This window comes from Pseudochaenichthys georgianus, chromosome 20, assembly GCF_902827115.2.
Source record: "Pseudochaenichthys georgianus chromosome 20, fPseGeo1.2, whole genome shotgun sequence".
In the NCBI taxonomy this organism is placed as follows: Eukaryota; Metazoa; Chordata; class Actinopteri; order Perciformes; family Channichthyidae; genus Pseudochaenichthys; species Pseudochaenichthys georgianus.
The window spans coordinates 3,893,794-3,911,148 of NC_047522.1; the positions used below are offsets into that span (position 1 = coordinate 3,893,794).

A 17,355-nucleotide genomic window follows, 5' to 3' on the forward strand; every position below is an offset into this window, starting at 1 on the left:
AGATTGGCCCTTGGCAGAACAAAACCAACCAAAACAACATGTAACTGCTGGCAGAGAATGACTAGGAGTCAACTCACACACACAGCATGCAAATACATTCTTCTGCACAACCATCCATTAGATCCAAGACAAACACTAAGGCTAACTCGACTTCAGTTCTGCAGAGTAGGATTTTGGGGGATGAAAAGGACCACAAAATATTCTGGAATACGCTCAAGAGGCCCCCCACCCTTCCTAAAGCCTTTTATTTAAAGCAGCTTCAGCAGAGAGGTGGTCTTTTTGCCAAACCTCAACTGAGTCAGTCAGATTTAGCAGGAAGGAAGTTAGAAAGACACATTTAGACAATCTTTTAATTGGGAAAAATATTGCCGAGGTTGGTGGGAGTATGTTTGAGTAATAGCTTCCACTTTTTCTGTCAGAATTACAAAAAGAACTCCCTTAATAGTCTTATCATCCATAATGCAGGTACAACACTACAGGACGGCAGTAGAAAGCGATATGGGAGAAACCTAGCCAGTGTTTTTAATCCATCTGCGCCTTATGTGGAAAAGGAGCTATAACAATGTTCAAGCTTAGACCACCCAGTGTTTAACTGTCAAAAACACCCACACACACAAAGAAAGTTTCCTACAACTGACAGTAGTGGGTCCGCCCGAGTGAAACACACACAACACATGTACATATACCAAAAGTGTACATTATATCTTGGAGAATTTAAGAATAAGTGAGAACATTTAACTATTGGCTTTTTGATTTGTATATATTTTTTAACTGCAGTACCTAATAGCACATGCCAAAGCTGAATATAAGCCTGTCAGAGAAAAACATCAAACCTTACACGGTGAAGAGAAATGGGGCAGAAAATTAAAGACATCATAAGATCTAGAAACACGCACACAGACACACACACACACACACACACACACACACACACACACACACGCAGGGTGTTTGTCTCCATACATGGGCAGATTTATACAGGAGGCCTGGCGTGCATCAACTCCCTTCTATCGTGACTTTTCTTCTAGGCTAAGCTCAGTCTGCTTCATGTGCGAGTCTTCACTGTAGGTGCACATGTCAGAGTGTGAGTGCATTCCTTACGCCTGGGAGTATCAAGAGCAAGGACTCCACTGATAATGGCACACACACCTTGCTCAACGTCCAATCAATCACTACGGAGACAGCGGAACCCAGCTGCATCACCAAGGAAACAGATGGAGGGGGGCACCACATGACAATAACATTCCAATATGTTTTGAGTTTCGTTTTTAGCACGAGTGTGACAGTATGTTTATAAAAGACATGAGATGGCTGAAAAACACCTGCCCTCATTCGACCCTTCAGTCGTTCTAACACACATACTCAAAAATAACACCTGACTAGAGCGTGACTTCCTGTGAATGAATGAATGCATGAATGAAACTTTATTACAGACTCAGGGTCCAGATAAAAGACAAGACATTACATTACTGTGACTTTACCATGACATCCTTATAAGGGAGCAAAGACGTTATGGGCAGAGAAGACATGTTATATGAGGAGAATAAGGTGATGAACTACACGCACAGAAAAGGTGAAAATCAGATGGAAACAATTGTTCAGGTGATAAAAAGGGAGGGAGGTCGAAGAGGTGATGTGGCAGGACAAAGAGAGAGGAGGAACAAAGAGGATCAAGTACAGGTCGTGGTGGGGGAAAAGTTCACCCATCTGAGTGTGTGTGTGTGTGTGTGTGTGTGTGTGTGTGTGTGTGTGTGTGTGTGTGTGTGTGTGTGTGTGTGTGTGTGTGTGTGTGTGTGTGTGTGTGTGTGTGTGTGTGTGTGTGTGTGTGTGTGTGTGTGTGTGTGTGTGTGTGTGTGTGTGTGTATACCTGTGTTGTAGGCCAAAGCTGACACGGGGCTCTTTTGTGGAAGCATACTTTTCATTCTGGTTGCTTCCTCGGGATGGTTGAACCGAAAGAAGTAGGATTTACCCAGACACAGAGAATAACCTGGAGAGAAAAACACAAGGTCAAATTAGAGATACATCTAATATTTACTGAGACAGAGCTTGAGTATATTTAGATAGATTTTTATAAATAGATGTACAGATACACATTTAATCATGGATCAAAAAGTCATTTTAAACATGGAATTCTTCTGTAAATGTGGCACAAAGAAATATTGGAGAGCACAGAACAAGGCCATTTGACATATTTATTAAGTATATATACCACACACCTCTGTCTGTTTGAATTGGCAGTCATAAATACAGCTTAACATTGGTCTGAGCCTGGAGTATTTGATCACAGCCAGAGACTCACTTCCACACACTCATGCACAGCCGGCCATTCCCAACCACAGTGTTTGCTCTGGCCATCAATTAGCCTTGGAGCGCCAGGTATTAAACAAGATGTCAGGGTCACAACCCCTGTAATACACACAGACAGCCACAGCTGTACAAATAGCTCAGAAGAGAGTGGAGAGAGACAACAGTGCTGACACACACTCACAGGAGATCTGACGCAGGAAAAGGGCAACAGTAGAGAGACTGCAAAAAAAGATGAAAAGACGATGCAAAAAAAAAAAAGGAGAGAAAATCAAAAGACTGACTAAAACAAAAAGAGTTCCGTCTCATTTGTCTGTCCCTTCTCACACATGCAATCTCTTTGCTCTCTCCATTCTTTTAACCTCCACCCCGGAGGGTAGCAGCGTCAGATGAGCACTACAGTAAACCCCCAGTATGTGTGTAAAAGGCTAAAAAAGAACCTCCTCCATTACAGTAACATCAGATTCCTTGGACCTGAAGTCAGACACTGAGGCGAGAGGGGGGACAGCGACAGGGTGAATGGAAAAAGACCGAATGGAAAAAGTTGTTATTCTTTCTTTTCCCCTTCTCTCGTTCGTATCCCTTTCACCCTGTTCTTTCTCACTCTTCACCTAATGTCCAGTTTCGCTAACATCCCCATGAAAAGCTGTGCTAATAGACACATATGGTCATATTTGTCTAGACGATACCTTAGAGTGCAGAGAGAGCAGATTCTGCCTTCAAAGCTGTAATTTCTCAGCACAGGGGGGCACCCGAGTGCTGTGGTGAGGTGGAGCCAACACACCACACACAAAAACAGTGTAAAATGTTTAGTCTACACAGCTGGACTGTGAACGTCTCAAATACATACTCAACACAATCCTGCAGGTTTGGGCGCAAACTGCAGTGGCATCCTGACAGAGAGATCAAGAGATGAGTGTTGTGAGTACAAAGGATAGAAAACACACATGTCACCGTGAAGGTTAGTGCGAGCATGGAATAATGACATGTTTCTCATTGCCAGACATGAGTAAATGTTGTGCATGCTCCTGTGTATCTGTGTGTGTGTGGAAACATGTCTCGTAACAGTGTCTGCCTAATGAATCACAGCAAGTCTCAGTATTTAGCACACACACACACACACACACACACACACACACACACACACACACACACACACACACACACACACACACACACACACACACACACACACACACACACACACACACACACACACACACACACACACACACACACACACACACACACACACACACACACACACACACACACACACACACACACACACACACACACACACACACACACACACACACACACACACACACACACACACACACACACACACACACACACGTCAGCTCTCGTAAAAAATCGAATTTCCTTCCCTCAATAGGCTCGCCATGTACCTTTAAAGTGGGGAGTAAAGTGCAACCCCCAGCTCTCAGCTCTATATAATGTCCACTTAGTGCTTCTTGGCTAACAAATAACTGCTAATCCTCTCCTTCAGCATAAGCACATCTCTGTTGGTGACAGAGAGAATGAAAGTAAGAGGGAGACAGTACTGTTAGAAAATGTGAAGATTAAACTTTTAACAAGTTCAAGAAATGCAATTTTGCAAAGCAATTTAAATCCAATTAATTCTGCTGTCCTCAATAACACCTCCCCTCTTCCTTCAAACACACACACACAAGAAAGACATACCATCTATAACACAACATCTTTCATCTCCTTCATGTTTACTTGTTTACCAGCTAATTAAGTTTGCCTCCCACGTCAAAGCAGCCCCCCAACAAACACATATGGACAGACCCTCTGAAACTACAACACAACTGGAAATTAGTCTGTATATACATTTATAGGATAATTTAAAGTTTGCAATCTACAAAGTCAGACCTCAGAGTCTTTGAGGGAGCAGATGTAGGAGCCGTATCACGTCTGGAGCCAACTTTTGTTTCCATGTAGATCTGAGCGGACCAAACTTCACTCTCACCACAATGTTATGGAAGAGGAAACTTAAAACTGTTTCTCTATTTGGTTAACTTAAGTGGAGGAATTGCCAAATTGAGACCATTAGGTTAGAATGAAAAATAAACCAATGGCAAAGATCCCATGACGAACATGTGCTTAGATGAAACTCACTTACCTGCTAATTGGTCTGGTTTGACGTGTGAAGTAATCACAACAAAAATCACAACTAATCACCAACCATTTCCTGATGCAGTCTGAAAGAAAACTTCATGATTCTGCTTTATCAAAATGTTGCAATGTTCCCTTAAATCGACATGGTACTGCACCAAATGTACTCATTCATGAAAAGATGCATACACACAAGGGCCCAGTGGGAGTGTAAATTGGCCTCAACAACCACAAGCTCTCTCTGGGGAACAGGGGTCCAGCAGTAACATCATAAATAAACAGACTGGTCTTTCTCAGGGGAGCTGCTGCAGATTAGGTCAGTCACACTTTTCCAGTCTCTCTTTCTCTCACAAACACAGACTAACCAGATGCATGCATTGTCTCCCCGCCGGCGGCTCAGTAGATATCTCGTCTCTGCTCTTATCTCAACTCTCATGCACACAGCATCAATCTATTGACCCTCACCCCAAACAGACTCATTGTGCTTAAGCAAAGGTTGCCGGCCTGGGGAAACCAACAGGTATATATCATAAATAATAATTGATGACAAGATGTATTTCTTATTCAATTCGTTTATAGTGCAAGGTAATGCTGTTAAAACGGAGAAACTGTGCTTTAGGCAGGGAGGAGAAAGACTAGTGAAGACAATAACATCCAGAACAATGAAGCCGTATTGTTTTCAGGTGTCAGGTGTCCTGACCACTGCCTGTCCTCACAGCCATGGGCTCTTTGTCATGTGCATCCACACCAGTCTGTGAACTTGCCTGCTAATTTATGACCCTGAGGCATGCACACCCATGTTATTTCCACCAAAAGGTGCAGACAATATGCCAAAATGTTGCAATGGAAAGCCTCCAAGAGTTGACTCGACTGTAAATAAGAAATGTGACTTTCACAACTCGGTGGCTTGGACTGCAGAAGCAGCACTGATCACCAATAAGTCATATAAAGTTGTGCTTTACAGTCATTTTAAAGCAATTAAAGCAGTTAAAAAGAGTTTCAGTTTAGTGCACCAGTGCCTCCATTGATTTAGGGGACAGATGGGACTTCAATTACAGCCAATCAGAAGGGATTTTGATTTTTAAAGGAAAATCTATAATAGCAGCAAATGCTCCACATCATGGCTGGTAAAGTAGTCAGTTCAGCTCTACTCATCAGTATGACGAGTCTTCAAATAAACAAATGCATCGATTCATTGGAATAGCATTGCTCAACCTGTTCAAAGAGCAAGTAGACACACTACCAGACAGACAGATAGATATATATATATATATATATATAGATAGATTCAAAGAAAGCACAACTACGCTAAAGTTGCAACTGTAAGGTGTTCAGCGTCGCAAATAAGAATGCTAAAATACACATACGTTATTTAATTAAGGAAAAAGTAGAAGGATAACAATGTGACAAGCTGAAATGTATTTACTTGTAGTAGTGCGTCACACAACATTGCATGAGTAAATGTAGCCTTATGCGGATATCTTTAGGAGCTAGCATAATAAAGATCCGTTACATACCTTTTGAGTCCCATTCAGTGAACATGCACGTATCACGAAAAAAACGACTTTCTTCGATCAAACGTCAAAAAAATTATCGTCACAAGACCTCAAAATAACTTCTTCTAGAAAAGTCAAATAAAACGAATATGATATATGTATATGTATACACTCATGCCGGTCCCTGTGTTGTTGGCCTCGCTCCTCAGCTTTCAACAACCTCCTCACCGTCTTCACTCCGTGTGGAAGAAAGTTTACTGATTTAGCATGACTGAGTCCGGACTGAACCAACTCTTGGAAAAGGGGTGGGAGTCTCGAGTTTTAGCAGAGAAAATAATTGTATATATTGTCAATAATCCCAGTATCATTATTTAAGGTCAATAAAGTCTAATCGACAAGTAAAAGTGAATAAAACAATAGTTCAAGTAGTTATAACTACAGGTACAACTAAACGATAATACCACTACCCCCTATCTGCAGTTGGTAGGTTCAAAGGCTTTTAGACTGTGAGGTATTTGGAGGACGCCTCCTCAGTTTTTCTTTGTCTACCTACCTATTTTCCTTCTCTTTTCATTTAAATCCATTGGACCAGTGTTCAACCAAAACAGCTGCACTACAGAGAGAGACTGACTTAAAATCCTCTAAAACTGGTGGTTGGATTCTATTATAATGACACACTACTTCATTTAAGAATAATTGAATTTCACTTCTAAGACAAAGCAACAGTAGAGAAAGGGCATGTAAGATATTTGGCGGTATGCCACAGAGACTTACTGGCTACAGCCCATAATGGAAAACTACTTTATGTTGCCCTTCAGCCAGAGTCAAAAGTAGTCTTTGAAACTGTTTCTTTCAGATGCTTTGTTAACTGCAAGAATTTCCAACAAAACATGAACCCATTATTTTCTCATGCATGCAGATGTGTGTGTATTTGAGACAGACATAGAGAGAAAGAGAACATATTGGGTATAAGACCAGCTGTGTTTGGTTCAGCAACCTGATTTGCATTGTCTTCAGACCAGTGTGAATGCTGGGAGATTGAGTTTTATATCCAAGCTCCATTTTATGAACTGAGATGCATAATAGAGATTATCCCATTGTTTTTTTTAAGCATTAGAAAGAAGAAAGCCTGAGGTTGTTTCTGCTTCACGATGATTATTGTAATCATGCTGTATGAACATTTTACTTTTCAACAAGTGACTTCCAGTTGTCCCAGTGAGTTAGTGGGAGAACTGATGTGATTCCAGGTCAAGCTCTGAAGTCCCAAATACAGAACAGATCACTTCCTAAACATAGCTAATCATCTCCAGGCTGCTCTACAGCAGGCATGTGTCTCTGTGTGTGTCTCTACGAGTTTCTGTGTGTGGTTACACTAACTCAACCCAGAGCATCTGAGGCCTGTATTTCTGAAAGATGTTCTCTTTCCCCATAATTTTCCAAACCATGCCCTTTTGACTTTTTTAACCCCTTTTTCTCTTTCAGACCTCTCTCCACCCCTGTGAATTCACAATGCCCTGTCCTTGTGTGAGTAGACACAGCAACATGATGTCAATATTTGAATCAGCCAGGCACAGCAGGAAGATAATTAGGCCTGTCAATATTTAACTATTGCAAGACCACACAGGACACTATGAAAAGGAGAAAGGGGTACATAGAAAGGGTATGGAGCTACCAGTAAAACAGGGAGAGCTTTGTAACAGGGAAATTCCAGAAAAAGGGAATTTGGCAGCAGAGATAGGACAAACTGACCGAGATACAAATATCAAGATACTGCCTGACAAAAAACAGACACGTGAGCAAAGGTAAACAAAAAGATAAGAAACAAATATTTAAGAATTTGGGAGGTTAATCTTTTAGTTTATGTGTGTTTTGCAAGTATCCTGTAGAAACAGAATGTGATGTGAAGCATTTGCTCTGCAGTTGCTGGAAGCTGTGACTCACTGTAGCAGCTAGCTCCAAACCGCAGTGAATTAAACCAATCGAGAGGTAGGTACACACACACACACACACACACACACACACACACACACACACACACACACACACACACACACACACACACACACACACACACACACACACACACACACACACACACACACACACACACACACACACACACACACAAATACCTAAACATTGGAACTGCTCACACATACATAGGCCTGTACATTTGTATGAAAACACACACACAATTGAACACACATTGAAAGGAATGCAAGTTAACCAAACCACAAGCTAACCACCCTCACTCTTTCACACACAAGTTATGAAATGCTTTAAGTATGCACACTCCATGCAATTAAGCCAACTTTTACTCCACATATTTTATGACCAGTAGGTGGCAATATATCCCTCTTACCCCTCTCAGCATAAAAGCGTGTGTTTGTGAGTGTGTATATCTTACCTTGTGTTAGTGGTGTGGGCACAGTGACCTGCACTCCATCCAGACTGCAGCGGTTACCACAGGGGTCAAGGGTCACCACTCCTCCTGTGTTAGAGGTTATAATGATGAGGTTAAAAAAACTGTGTTCCTTCACTTCAAAGTAAAGCAACTGCAGATTGCTACGCACAATTACACACACATACTTCCCTGGTGAATGATGACTCCAAACTACACTACCAGTTGTAATAATAACATACACACAAAGCCATGCTATTTCTATCTTCACTCAAAGGCTTTGTGCTGAACGCTGCGTGTTGTATAATTACTGTGTATATATATATATAGTAATTATACAAGATGATTCACACAGGAACAGATAAGAAGAAAGCATCAAGAGTGTAATCAATCACTTGACATCTCACTGGCAATGATCCTTTTCTTTCATTCACACAATACATTACCAATCTACTGACAGATATCCAGTTTACGAGTTCACTCAATTTCATATTTATCTTGACACATTATTTCACCTGAAACAAATTACAGTGTGTGTCTGTGAAATGGTAATTATGTTGCAGTTTTTTATGATGATGCTCTTAACAGAAGGCAAAATACTTTTAGTACATCATCTTTCTAACAGTTTGACAAATCTCTTTTCATTGGCAGATTTAATGATCTTATTTAAGCAAGGCGAGATTTTAAGATCCAAGCAAAGCTTTCTAAAAGGAATTATTGGCAGCAATAATGCACTGGGTATAACTTTTAGTTCACACTTGCCAGTCCAAAAAGTTAAGAGAACTGCTAATATAATGAATTATTTTTGTGAAAAGTGAACTGACATCAACCTTCATTGAAGATGAGACAGTGCTCTGCCTCGATGCCTGCTCCCTGGATGGTGATATCTTGAGGAATTGGAGCATCTTCTCGGCCAATGCGGGTCACCCCTGGAACAACAAGCAATACACAAAAACATTTAAAAAGACAAAACAACAGTATAGGGAAAAAAAAATGTTTTAATGTGTTCCAGTCATCATTGAATCTCCATTACTCTGGACACTTGTTACTAGAAAATATACAAACATGCTTTTGAACCATATGGGTGGCACAATGTATTAGGTTCAGAATTATTCATTTTAACTGGTTGTTCTTCGTCATTAGACATTTAGAGAAAAATAGACCCTCAGTTCTCCTTAAAGGGATTTTTCACATTGCTGTTATTCCTCGCTGAAATGGAAGGGCACATTTTGAGTTTTGTACATTTTGTTCTTATGAGAATCAACCAGATTAACTCTAGAATCTGACGTATTATAAAAATATGTCATACTGGAGCAGCTTCATTTAAAAAAGTTAATAAAATGTATTTAAAAGCAATCACAATGTTTTACTGCACTGTTCTCATGGTGGAGAGGAGGCCAAACAAAACGTCTCTGTCCCTCTGCACTGGGAATATAATGAGAGCTTTGTTAATAAGACATGTTAACTTGACCAGTGTTATCTAAGGACAGATCCTCACTATAATGTAAGGATATTAATCTCATATCAGTCAGTTGTTATTACTATTCCCTCTTCTGTCTGCAGGCCATTGAATTTGCAGTTATACAAACATGTCTCTCATTATATCACGCTGTAGATCTACTTATCTTTGCTCCCATCTATTTTCTTTCCTGTGTTTGGCCAACTGTCTGGAATAATAATTAAGCAACGCCACCTGTTGCTTGCTGATCTGATGAATGCATGGTGTGTGCATGTGTGTGTGTGCTTTAAAGAGAGTGAATGAGGAAGGTGTGCAAAACACCTGTGGATGGCTGATGATAGAGAATCTATAAATAACTCTAAATGCACCGCCATTATGTCACAATTATCAGGTGTGTGTGATTTGGACATGAGTTCTCTATAAGGAACAGTGTTTGATTCTGGTCTTTTAGTTTAATGGAGTATTTTCTCTGTTGCTGTAGACACTTTCATGAAACCATGAGTCATCCCTGTTTTATAGCTGTTTTGATTCTAGTCTGTTAGCTCAGTGTTGCCCTCTTTTTTTACACTGTTAACTGTGCGTTCAGTCTGCGCACAAACCAGAAAGTGGGGTAATTTTCTCCCTAAATGACAGTCAAAATAAATAACCAGGGACGTGGTTGTAGTAGTTTGTTTAAATATGTGTTTTTGGTCCAGGGGAGCCCTGTGGGAGGAAGGAATGTTGGCTTCTTGTCTTGACTTTATTGCGACCCAGTATCACTTTCCTCTATCCCCGGCACTTCTCCAGCAACCGTGAAAATGAAGCAATGGTTGGGCGAGGAGGAAAAAGAGGGGATCATTTAGCGGGAAAAGCAGGAAACAAAGCAATGAGGGAAGTTCAAAGAAAGGGAAGAGGAAGGGACAAAAATATCTGGTTTCACAGGTGACGGCTTTACATGACTCGTGTTAAAAAACATGGTAATCCAAGCCCATGGTGTATGATTTCTATGCTGTGTGTATTTGTGTGTGTGTGTTACCTTCTTTGAGTGGCAGCAGGGTGATGGCCACACTGAGCCTCCCGCTGCCCAGGCTCACCAGATGGGGAGAGGCTGTCTGGACCTTCAGACCCTTCCCTGTGTCAATCAGGTCCAGAGACGGAGACTACGAGCATCAGGCAGAGGGGAAAGGTCATTTCCAAACAAAGGTATTTATTATTGTTTCTGTGTGTGTTTGTGTGTGTTCTCTAACCTTAGGTTCAACTGGGGACATCTGATCTGACTCTGGCTGGAACATCATCTCACAGTCCTGGAGGAGAGAGAAAGGAGTATCAGCTCTGAGACTGAAACATATCATTATAATACATTCACACAAGTCTTTAATGTTTTGTTCTCATCATTTTTTTATATTGAAATGTACATGAGGGTTTTTCAGTATTTGTATCAGTCTCTTGAAGTCTAATCATCTTCAGCATATAAGGCCACACTGTGCTGAAAATTGTGTAAACGTACAATCATTCATCCATTCATGTAAGCTAACATAATAAAGACACTAAGAGCAGGGTCACACAAGTACACATAATTATAATAATAATAATAAATTGTATTTATAAAGCACCTTGCATTGCTAAAAGCAATCCCAAAGTGCTACAGTAGGCGTACGAACCAAATAAAAGAAACAAAACATCTGCACAAATGATTACACACACACACACACACACACACACACACACACACACACACACACACACACACACACACACACACACACACACACACACACACACACACACACACACACACACACACACACACACACACACACACACACACACACACACACACACACACACACACACACACACACACACACACACACACACACACACACACACACACACACAAAGTTAAACAACTGCAAACAGCTGCTGCCACATGAGAGGAACTCTCCGTGTGAAAGTGTTCCAAGAGGAAAATACCACTAGAGTGGACAAATTCATACACACACCCTCTGACACTCAAATGCTAACACAAAGCCGTCTCCAGTGGGAAGAACTGGTAAAAAAAGATTCCATGAAAACAGAGTTTAAACAACTATTTATGGTATGCCATCTTACCGCCTGATGCGTTACATGTGTTTGTGTTTCGCTTAATAAGCAAAAAAGGCAAATGATAGCAATGGCTGTCAGTTGCATTAACTCTACGTATGTTGAATTATTTGGTCCAGCTCAAGACAGTATCTTTAAATATAGTCGAGATTGTCCAGAAATTAATATAGAAGAGGATGAGGGACACAATTTAAGTTTTTATTAACCAAAACCATTTAAAAAAAAAATGAAATTCACTGAGTTAATTCATGCTCCCCAGAAGATAGACCCTTTCCATTGTGGGAATCCATTTGCTTTCATTTGTGCCACCGGTCAAATTTCCAGACATGTCATAATCTAAAAGGCAGATTGAACTGGTCACATACATGCTCCCAAAGGAACCAACCCATTTAATTTGCCTAAGTACAAACCTTATTATATCAGTTTGTTTTATCTAACACATTGTGGAGTGTAATATACATTTCAGCCTCTAGGGGACACTAGCAGGGCTTCAGTGTCATGACTTTGTTATTTTGTTTTAGTTGACAGTGGAGTCCAAGATAAAGAAACATGTTGTTATGGGTGGGAAAAAGTATGAAGTCATTTAATAACTCTGAAATAGCAGGGCAGGATTAGACTGGCATAAAAGGAAGAGAATGATAACTATAAATGGGAATGAAAACAGGGCGAGATGAAAGGGAACACAATCAGAAATGTGTGTGTTTGAGTAAACCCACTCAGATCCAGTGCCAAGGACAACCCCTGCGGAAACGTACAATTCAATGAAGGAAAAACAGTCCTGCTTCTATTTGTGTGATACACACTCATTCAAAGGCACACAAAAAAAATATCCAGATGGAGTGAAATACTTCTCACTAAAGAGATGATTACAGTATATGGGAAACCACCCCGACCACATCTCCTTTTACACCTTCGGTTATTTCCTTCCTCTCTTCCCCTTCTCTCCCATATCCTGTAATAATTACTGTAATAATATACATTATCCACCTCACGCAGTTTCACCATTAGTGTATAATCTTTTCAATACTTTTACATTCCTTTCACTAAAATACTCTCTTCTATTTATTCAACCTACTTGTCTTCACCCTATTTTCTCTTCATTTGTCCTTTCCATGTCCCATCATCCTGCCTTTTTATTCTCAATCTCCTCTCTTTTCCTTCCTCATCCAGCCAAGGAAAACCAAATCAAAGTCAACGCCACTCCACTTCCTCTAATTCAGCACCAGCTTCCTCTCTGAGGTCACTTCCCTTGCTGCTTTGACACCCTTATTGCCTTGAAACACACACTCTCACACACACACTTGCTATTCTTTACAACTCAGCCACCCCTGTTACCCCTATGCGCACACACATCTACAAATAAAGTCACGCATCAGCTCTTTTGTTATCACATGAAGATATGAGGCCCCGCATTCCCCTTTTTTTCAACATAGTGTAGACAAAGCAAACACACTATATGATGGCAACATCAGCCGGATTGGAGGTGCTACAGCAAAATAGAGATTGAATGAGGATACAAAGTTCAACAGGGACTGTGAGAGTAATGACAAGACTATTTTCTCTTTTGTTCCAGCGGTCTCCTCCCGCTTCCTTCCTGTACGTCCTTTCCCACCTCCCTGACTCTCCCCTTATGTCATATATTCCTTACTCCACCGCCTCATTGTCTCTTTTTACACAACCTCCCCCCTTCGTCTTTCACCAGGTGAGCTGCAGTCTGGCAGGTCAAGACAAGTTTTCACCTTGCTGTGCTTTACTTTAAGCAGAGCAGTGAGGTGTACCAACCCCCCTTCTAGATGTACAGATTTCAGCTCTGGCATCCTAAGGGGGTCTTTACAATCTTCAAACACCAAACCTGATGCTATCAGGCTATCTGGACCGGAGAGCTCAAGCATGAGATTACTGGATGGTTTAGGTATTTGCAGGTTTATAGTAAAACTCGATTTTTATCACATGGATACTCTCTGCTTTTTGGCACCTATAAGCTCAAAGTTGGTGCATAAAGTTAAACATTAATCCACTAAAGAAACTGTTATTTTTTAAGAAGTTAGTTGAAACTTCCACATGTGTGGTGTAGGGTTATGTCTCTGGCCTAACAGTAACTTGACAGGATGTCACATTACAGCTTCAATTGAGTTTGATGACAGAATTACAGTCTATGTGAATAATGAGTATCAGGTTCAGCCAGATATCGAGTGACATGAGGCAGACTGAGAGAAAGAACGTCCAGCAGAGTAAACGTCAACATTTCATCACAAATAAACTCCTGGAATGGAATGGAAAGAAAGGCTGGAGACGTTTATACAAATGTGTTTTTTGCCTTTTATGGGAGAATATCCTTAATGTGCAGAGCTGCCCTACTTTTACTAATCCCAAATCTGTTTTACACCTGAACTAGCGCTTTAAATATTAAAGGAACCGTTAAACAACTCCATACAATGTTTCTAAAATCAAGTGCACACAGTCTCTCTTTGATCCCATCTGTAGGACAGCTGATTTCCCCCCAAATGCTCCGTGTGCCCCACATCTGGAGGTAGACAAAGAGAAAGTGATGGAAGGACTCATAAAAGCAGAAGGACAAACAGATCCAGCGTCCACGGACTGTTTCATCTCATCCTTTTTATTCTCCTCATCCTCTGCTTTCTTCCCTCTGCATCTGTTTTGTTTTCTTTCCTGTCTTTGTTATTGTTGCCGTATGTTTTTCATGCAGGCTGCATTCAGGACATTTCAGCCTGTTGCTCATGTCAGTGATTTGGAACATGTTGCTTGCACACATATATTATAATATTGTGAGCGGAGTTAAGCTATTAAGATAAGTGCATCAACATTACCGTTATAACTACAGCGGTACGCACAGAAGAGCACAATGAACTACAGACAAATCATCAGGACTATCATTGAATGCAGATATTCCATGTTGGCCATCTGCTTCTTCTCCTGCTTTATTGAAACAGCTTACATTGGCCTTAGGCTAAGGGTGTCGCTCCTCAATATGATTTAGACCCTGGGGTTTAAACTTAACCAACTATAAGAATGATGGTGGGAATAATGATACCTCTAGCTGCAGTCAAGGTGACTGTTGAGCTTTTTTTAAATGTGCTACAGAAATAAAATGTGCATGGGTAAAGACCACCATTTGTGCTAAGGAGTGGGAGGATTTACTCTTTATTAAATATGGTCCATTTATTTTTTACACGGAGTACATGACAGGGGAAAACTATAAAATATGTTGCACTGATTCCTGTTGCCTCTTTTTCAATCTATATTCAACTCCCATCAAAGGGACTCCATGGGTGTAAAGACAACACATGTTGACAAGATTATATATTCAATTATTTTCTGCGTAAGTAAGTATTTGAAAAGGCCGGGTGCTTGTAGACTTTAAATTAGGGAAATATCGCTATCTGTGGTTATGTTTAGATGTTTCTTATTTTACAAACTGTTAAGAAAAACACAATGCTCTTCAAAATATGATACATTTATATAACAGAATCCTTTTTGTCTAATTTTCATGTGTCTTCATCTCTTTCTTGTCATTATCTATGAAGCCAAAACCATCACATTTTCTCTCAGTTTATTCTCTGTCCATTTATTGTTGATTATACCAAGTATCTTATTTATCTAAAATGCTGTCTTCCCAGCTGTTCCTCTGTAATTCTCATGTTTTATCTTTAAATGCCATGTCTTACCCTTGTTCCTCTATCTTTATCTCTCCCGTTCTCCATCCCTCTGTCTCTCACTAACCTCCCCTCCCCTTACATTCCAGCATTACCCTCTCCTCCTCCCACCTGACAAAGCCAGCATTGTATCACAGATGCTGTTTAATATGGAGTCCCCCTCTCTGTGTCCCGCTTATAGAGCAACTCTCAGAGCTAAATGGGGTTATCTTCCTCCCTTCTCGTCACAACAATTACCCATATTAAACACAAAGTAGTTTAATATATGCCTTACGCATGCATCACACCATAGACGTCAGCATTCCCCCACACATTTCATCCTTTTGTTCATAAAACACTGCTCTTCTCAGTCTCAGTGTGTTTTGTTCAAAACAATTCAAGCTGATAAACATAACTTGACCTTGAACCGCTGCTGAAACACAACAAACATCCACAAGCATTGTCCTCCAATTTAATCTTTCTCACACTCCACTGAGCCTTTTCTCTCTTTATCATTTACCCAAGTGCAAATCCTCGCAGGAAAGAAAGTCCATTGTTTTTGCAGCTGACTCAACGTCAGAGGAAATCTAACTTCAGTTTTTATCTCGGGTTTGTGTGTCTCTGGAAAAGCCCAGATTACCTTTACCGCCATATGGAGGGGATCAACTGATGTTTAGGTTTCTGAGGGGCCGGATATGACAGGGAGAAAAACGACAGAGAGAGAGTATAGTGAGATGTAACTCACATTAACAAAGCTTGCATTGTGAAATGAATTGCTGGACAGATAAGAGAACAAGAGGAAGGCAGAAAAATCGACTTTGAGATAATAAGAAAAACACACTGAGCAGCGGGGAAACAAAGGAAATGGATAAAAAAACACACTTAAGAATTCAGAGATATGGGGAAATAGATCGTTTACCAAAAAAGTCACCACCTCCAAACTAAATATTGTCATACACTGAACTAATGACAGTTCAAGCATACCTGGCATACACATTCATAGTAAATACTGTGGGAAAAATCTTACAACTACAGTACAAGTGGAATTATAATTTGTTCAGCACATGAATTAACCTTTTAAGTGCCGTTTTGAATCTGGTAGGAGAACTTGAGGCAGGACGGTTGTATTCTCCTTGTTTCTACATCATGGTAATAGCCAACACTCCAAATATAATGGTTTTTAACATTATTAGCATTCTGATGTCAGTTTTTATTTTAAAAAGCCATGGACGTCCTGTCCATTTTTAAGATTTTAACTGAAAGCGAGTTTAAATGTGTCCCTCTGATGTAATACATACGTTTTTTTAGTTTCACTATTGCCATCTGTACGGTGTATGGAAACACCAAAGAAAAATCCACAACCTAATAATTACAGAACTGAAAAGACCAACTCCACATGACCCAAGTGTACAATGTCCTAATTGGGAAATCAAAGGTAATCAGATCAATTAGATACACAGGGCATGATCTAATGTGAACCTTTCACAAACTCCCAAACCACAGCCATACTTTCTCTTTATCCATTCTTTAAAATCTGACATGTAGAAGAGGTGGGAGGTGGAAAGATGTGGTTTCTTAAATGTTATGGTTGAAGTTAGGTCACATGAGGGGAAACAACATGTATGCTTCAATGAACTCAAGGAAGGTCCTCATCAGAGTCAAGAAATCATCTTCAAAGGGTTATTTGTGTCAAATGTGGGATGACTCCCTTACACACACACAACAACAAAAGTCTACAATTAAATCAGTCCTCTTTGGGCCTCACAATATGACCTGGGAATATCAAATGATATCATTTATACATCCGTAATATTCCAA

At 40.3% G+C, this 17,355-nt stretch overlaps 1 protein-coding gene across 5 annotated transcripts in view; it reads right to left on the reverse strand.

Annotated features, from left to right (window-relative positions):
* The window catches only part of phldb2b (pleckstrin homology-like domain, family B, member 2b), a 37,010-nt gene that overhangs the window by 19,118 nt on the left and 537 nt on the right, over positions 1-17,355 (reverse strand). For 4 of the 5 annotated variants that reach the window (XM_034108446.2, XM_034108444.2, XM_034108445.2 and 1 more), the window contains exons 2-6: positions 11,029-11,085; positions 10,818-10,941; positions 9,174-9,272; positions 8,350-8,433; positions 1,868-1,987 (exon numbers count right to left, since the gene is read on the reverse strand). In XM_034108446.2, coding sequence (XP_033964337.1) covers positions 1,868-1,987; positions 8,350-8,433; positions 9,174-9,272; positions 10,818-10,941; positions 11,029-11,085 — 484 coding nt within the window. Of the gene's footprint in view, positions 1-1,867; positions 1,988-5,963; positions 6,180-8,349; positions 8,434-9,173; positions 9,273-10,817; positions 10,942-11,028; positions 11,086-17,355 lie in introns of those variants that run through there. The other variant, XM_034108447.2, reaches the window with a different exon arrangement.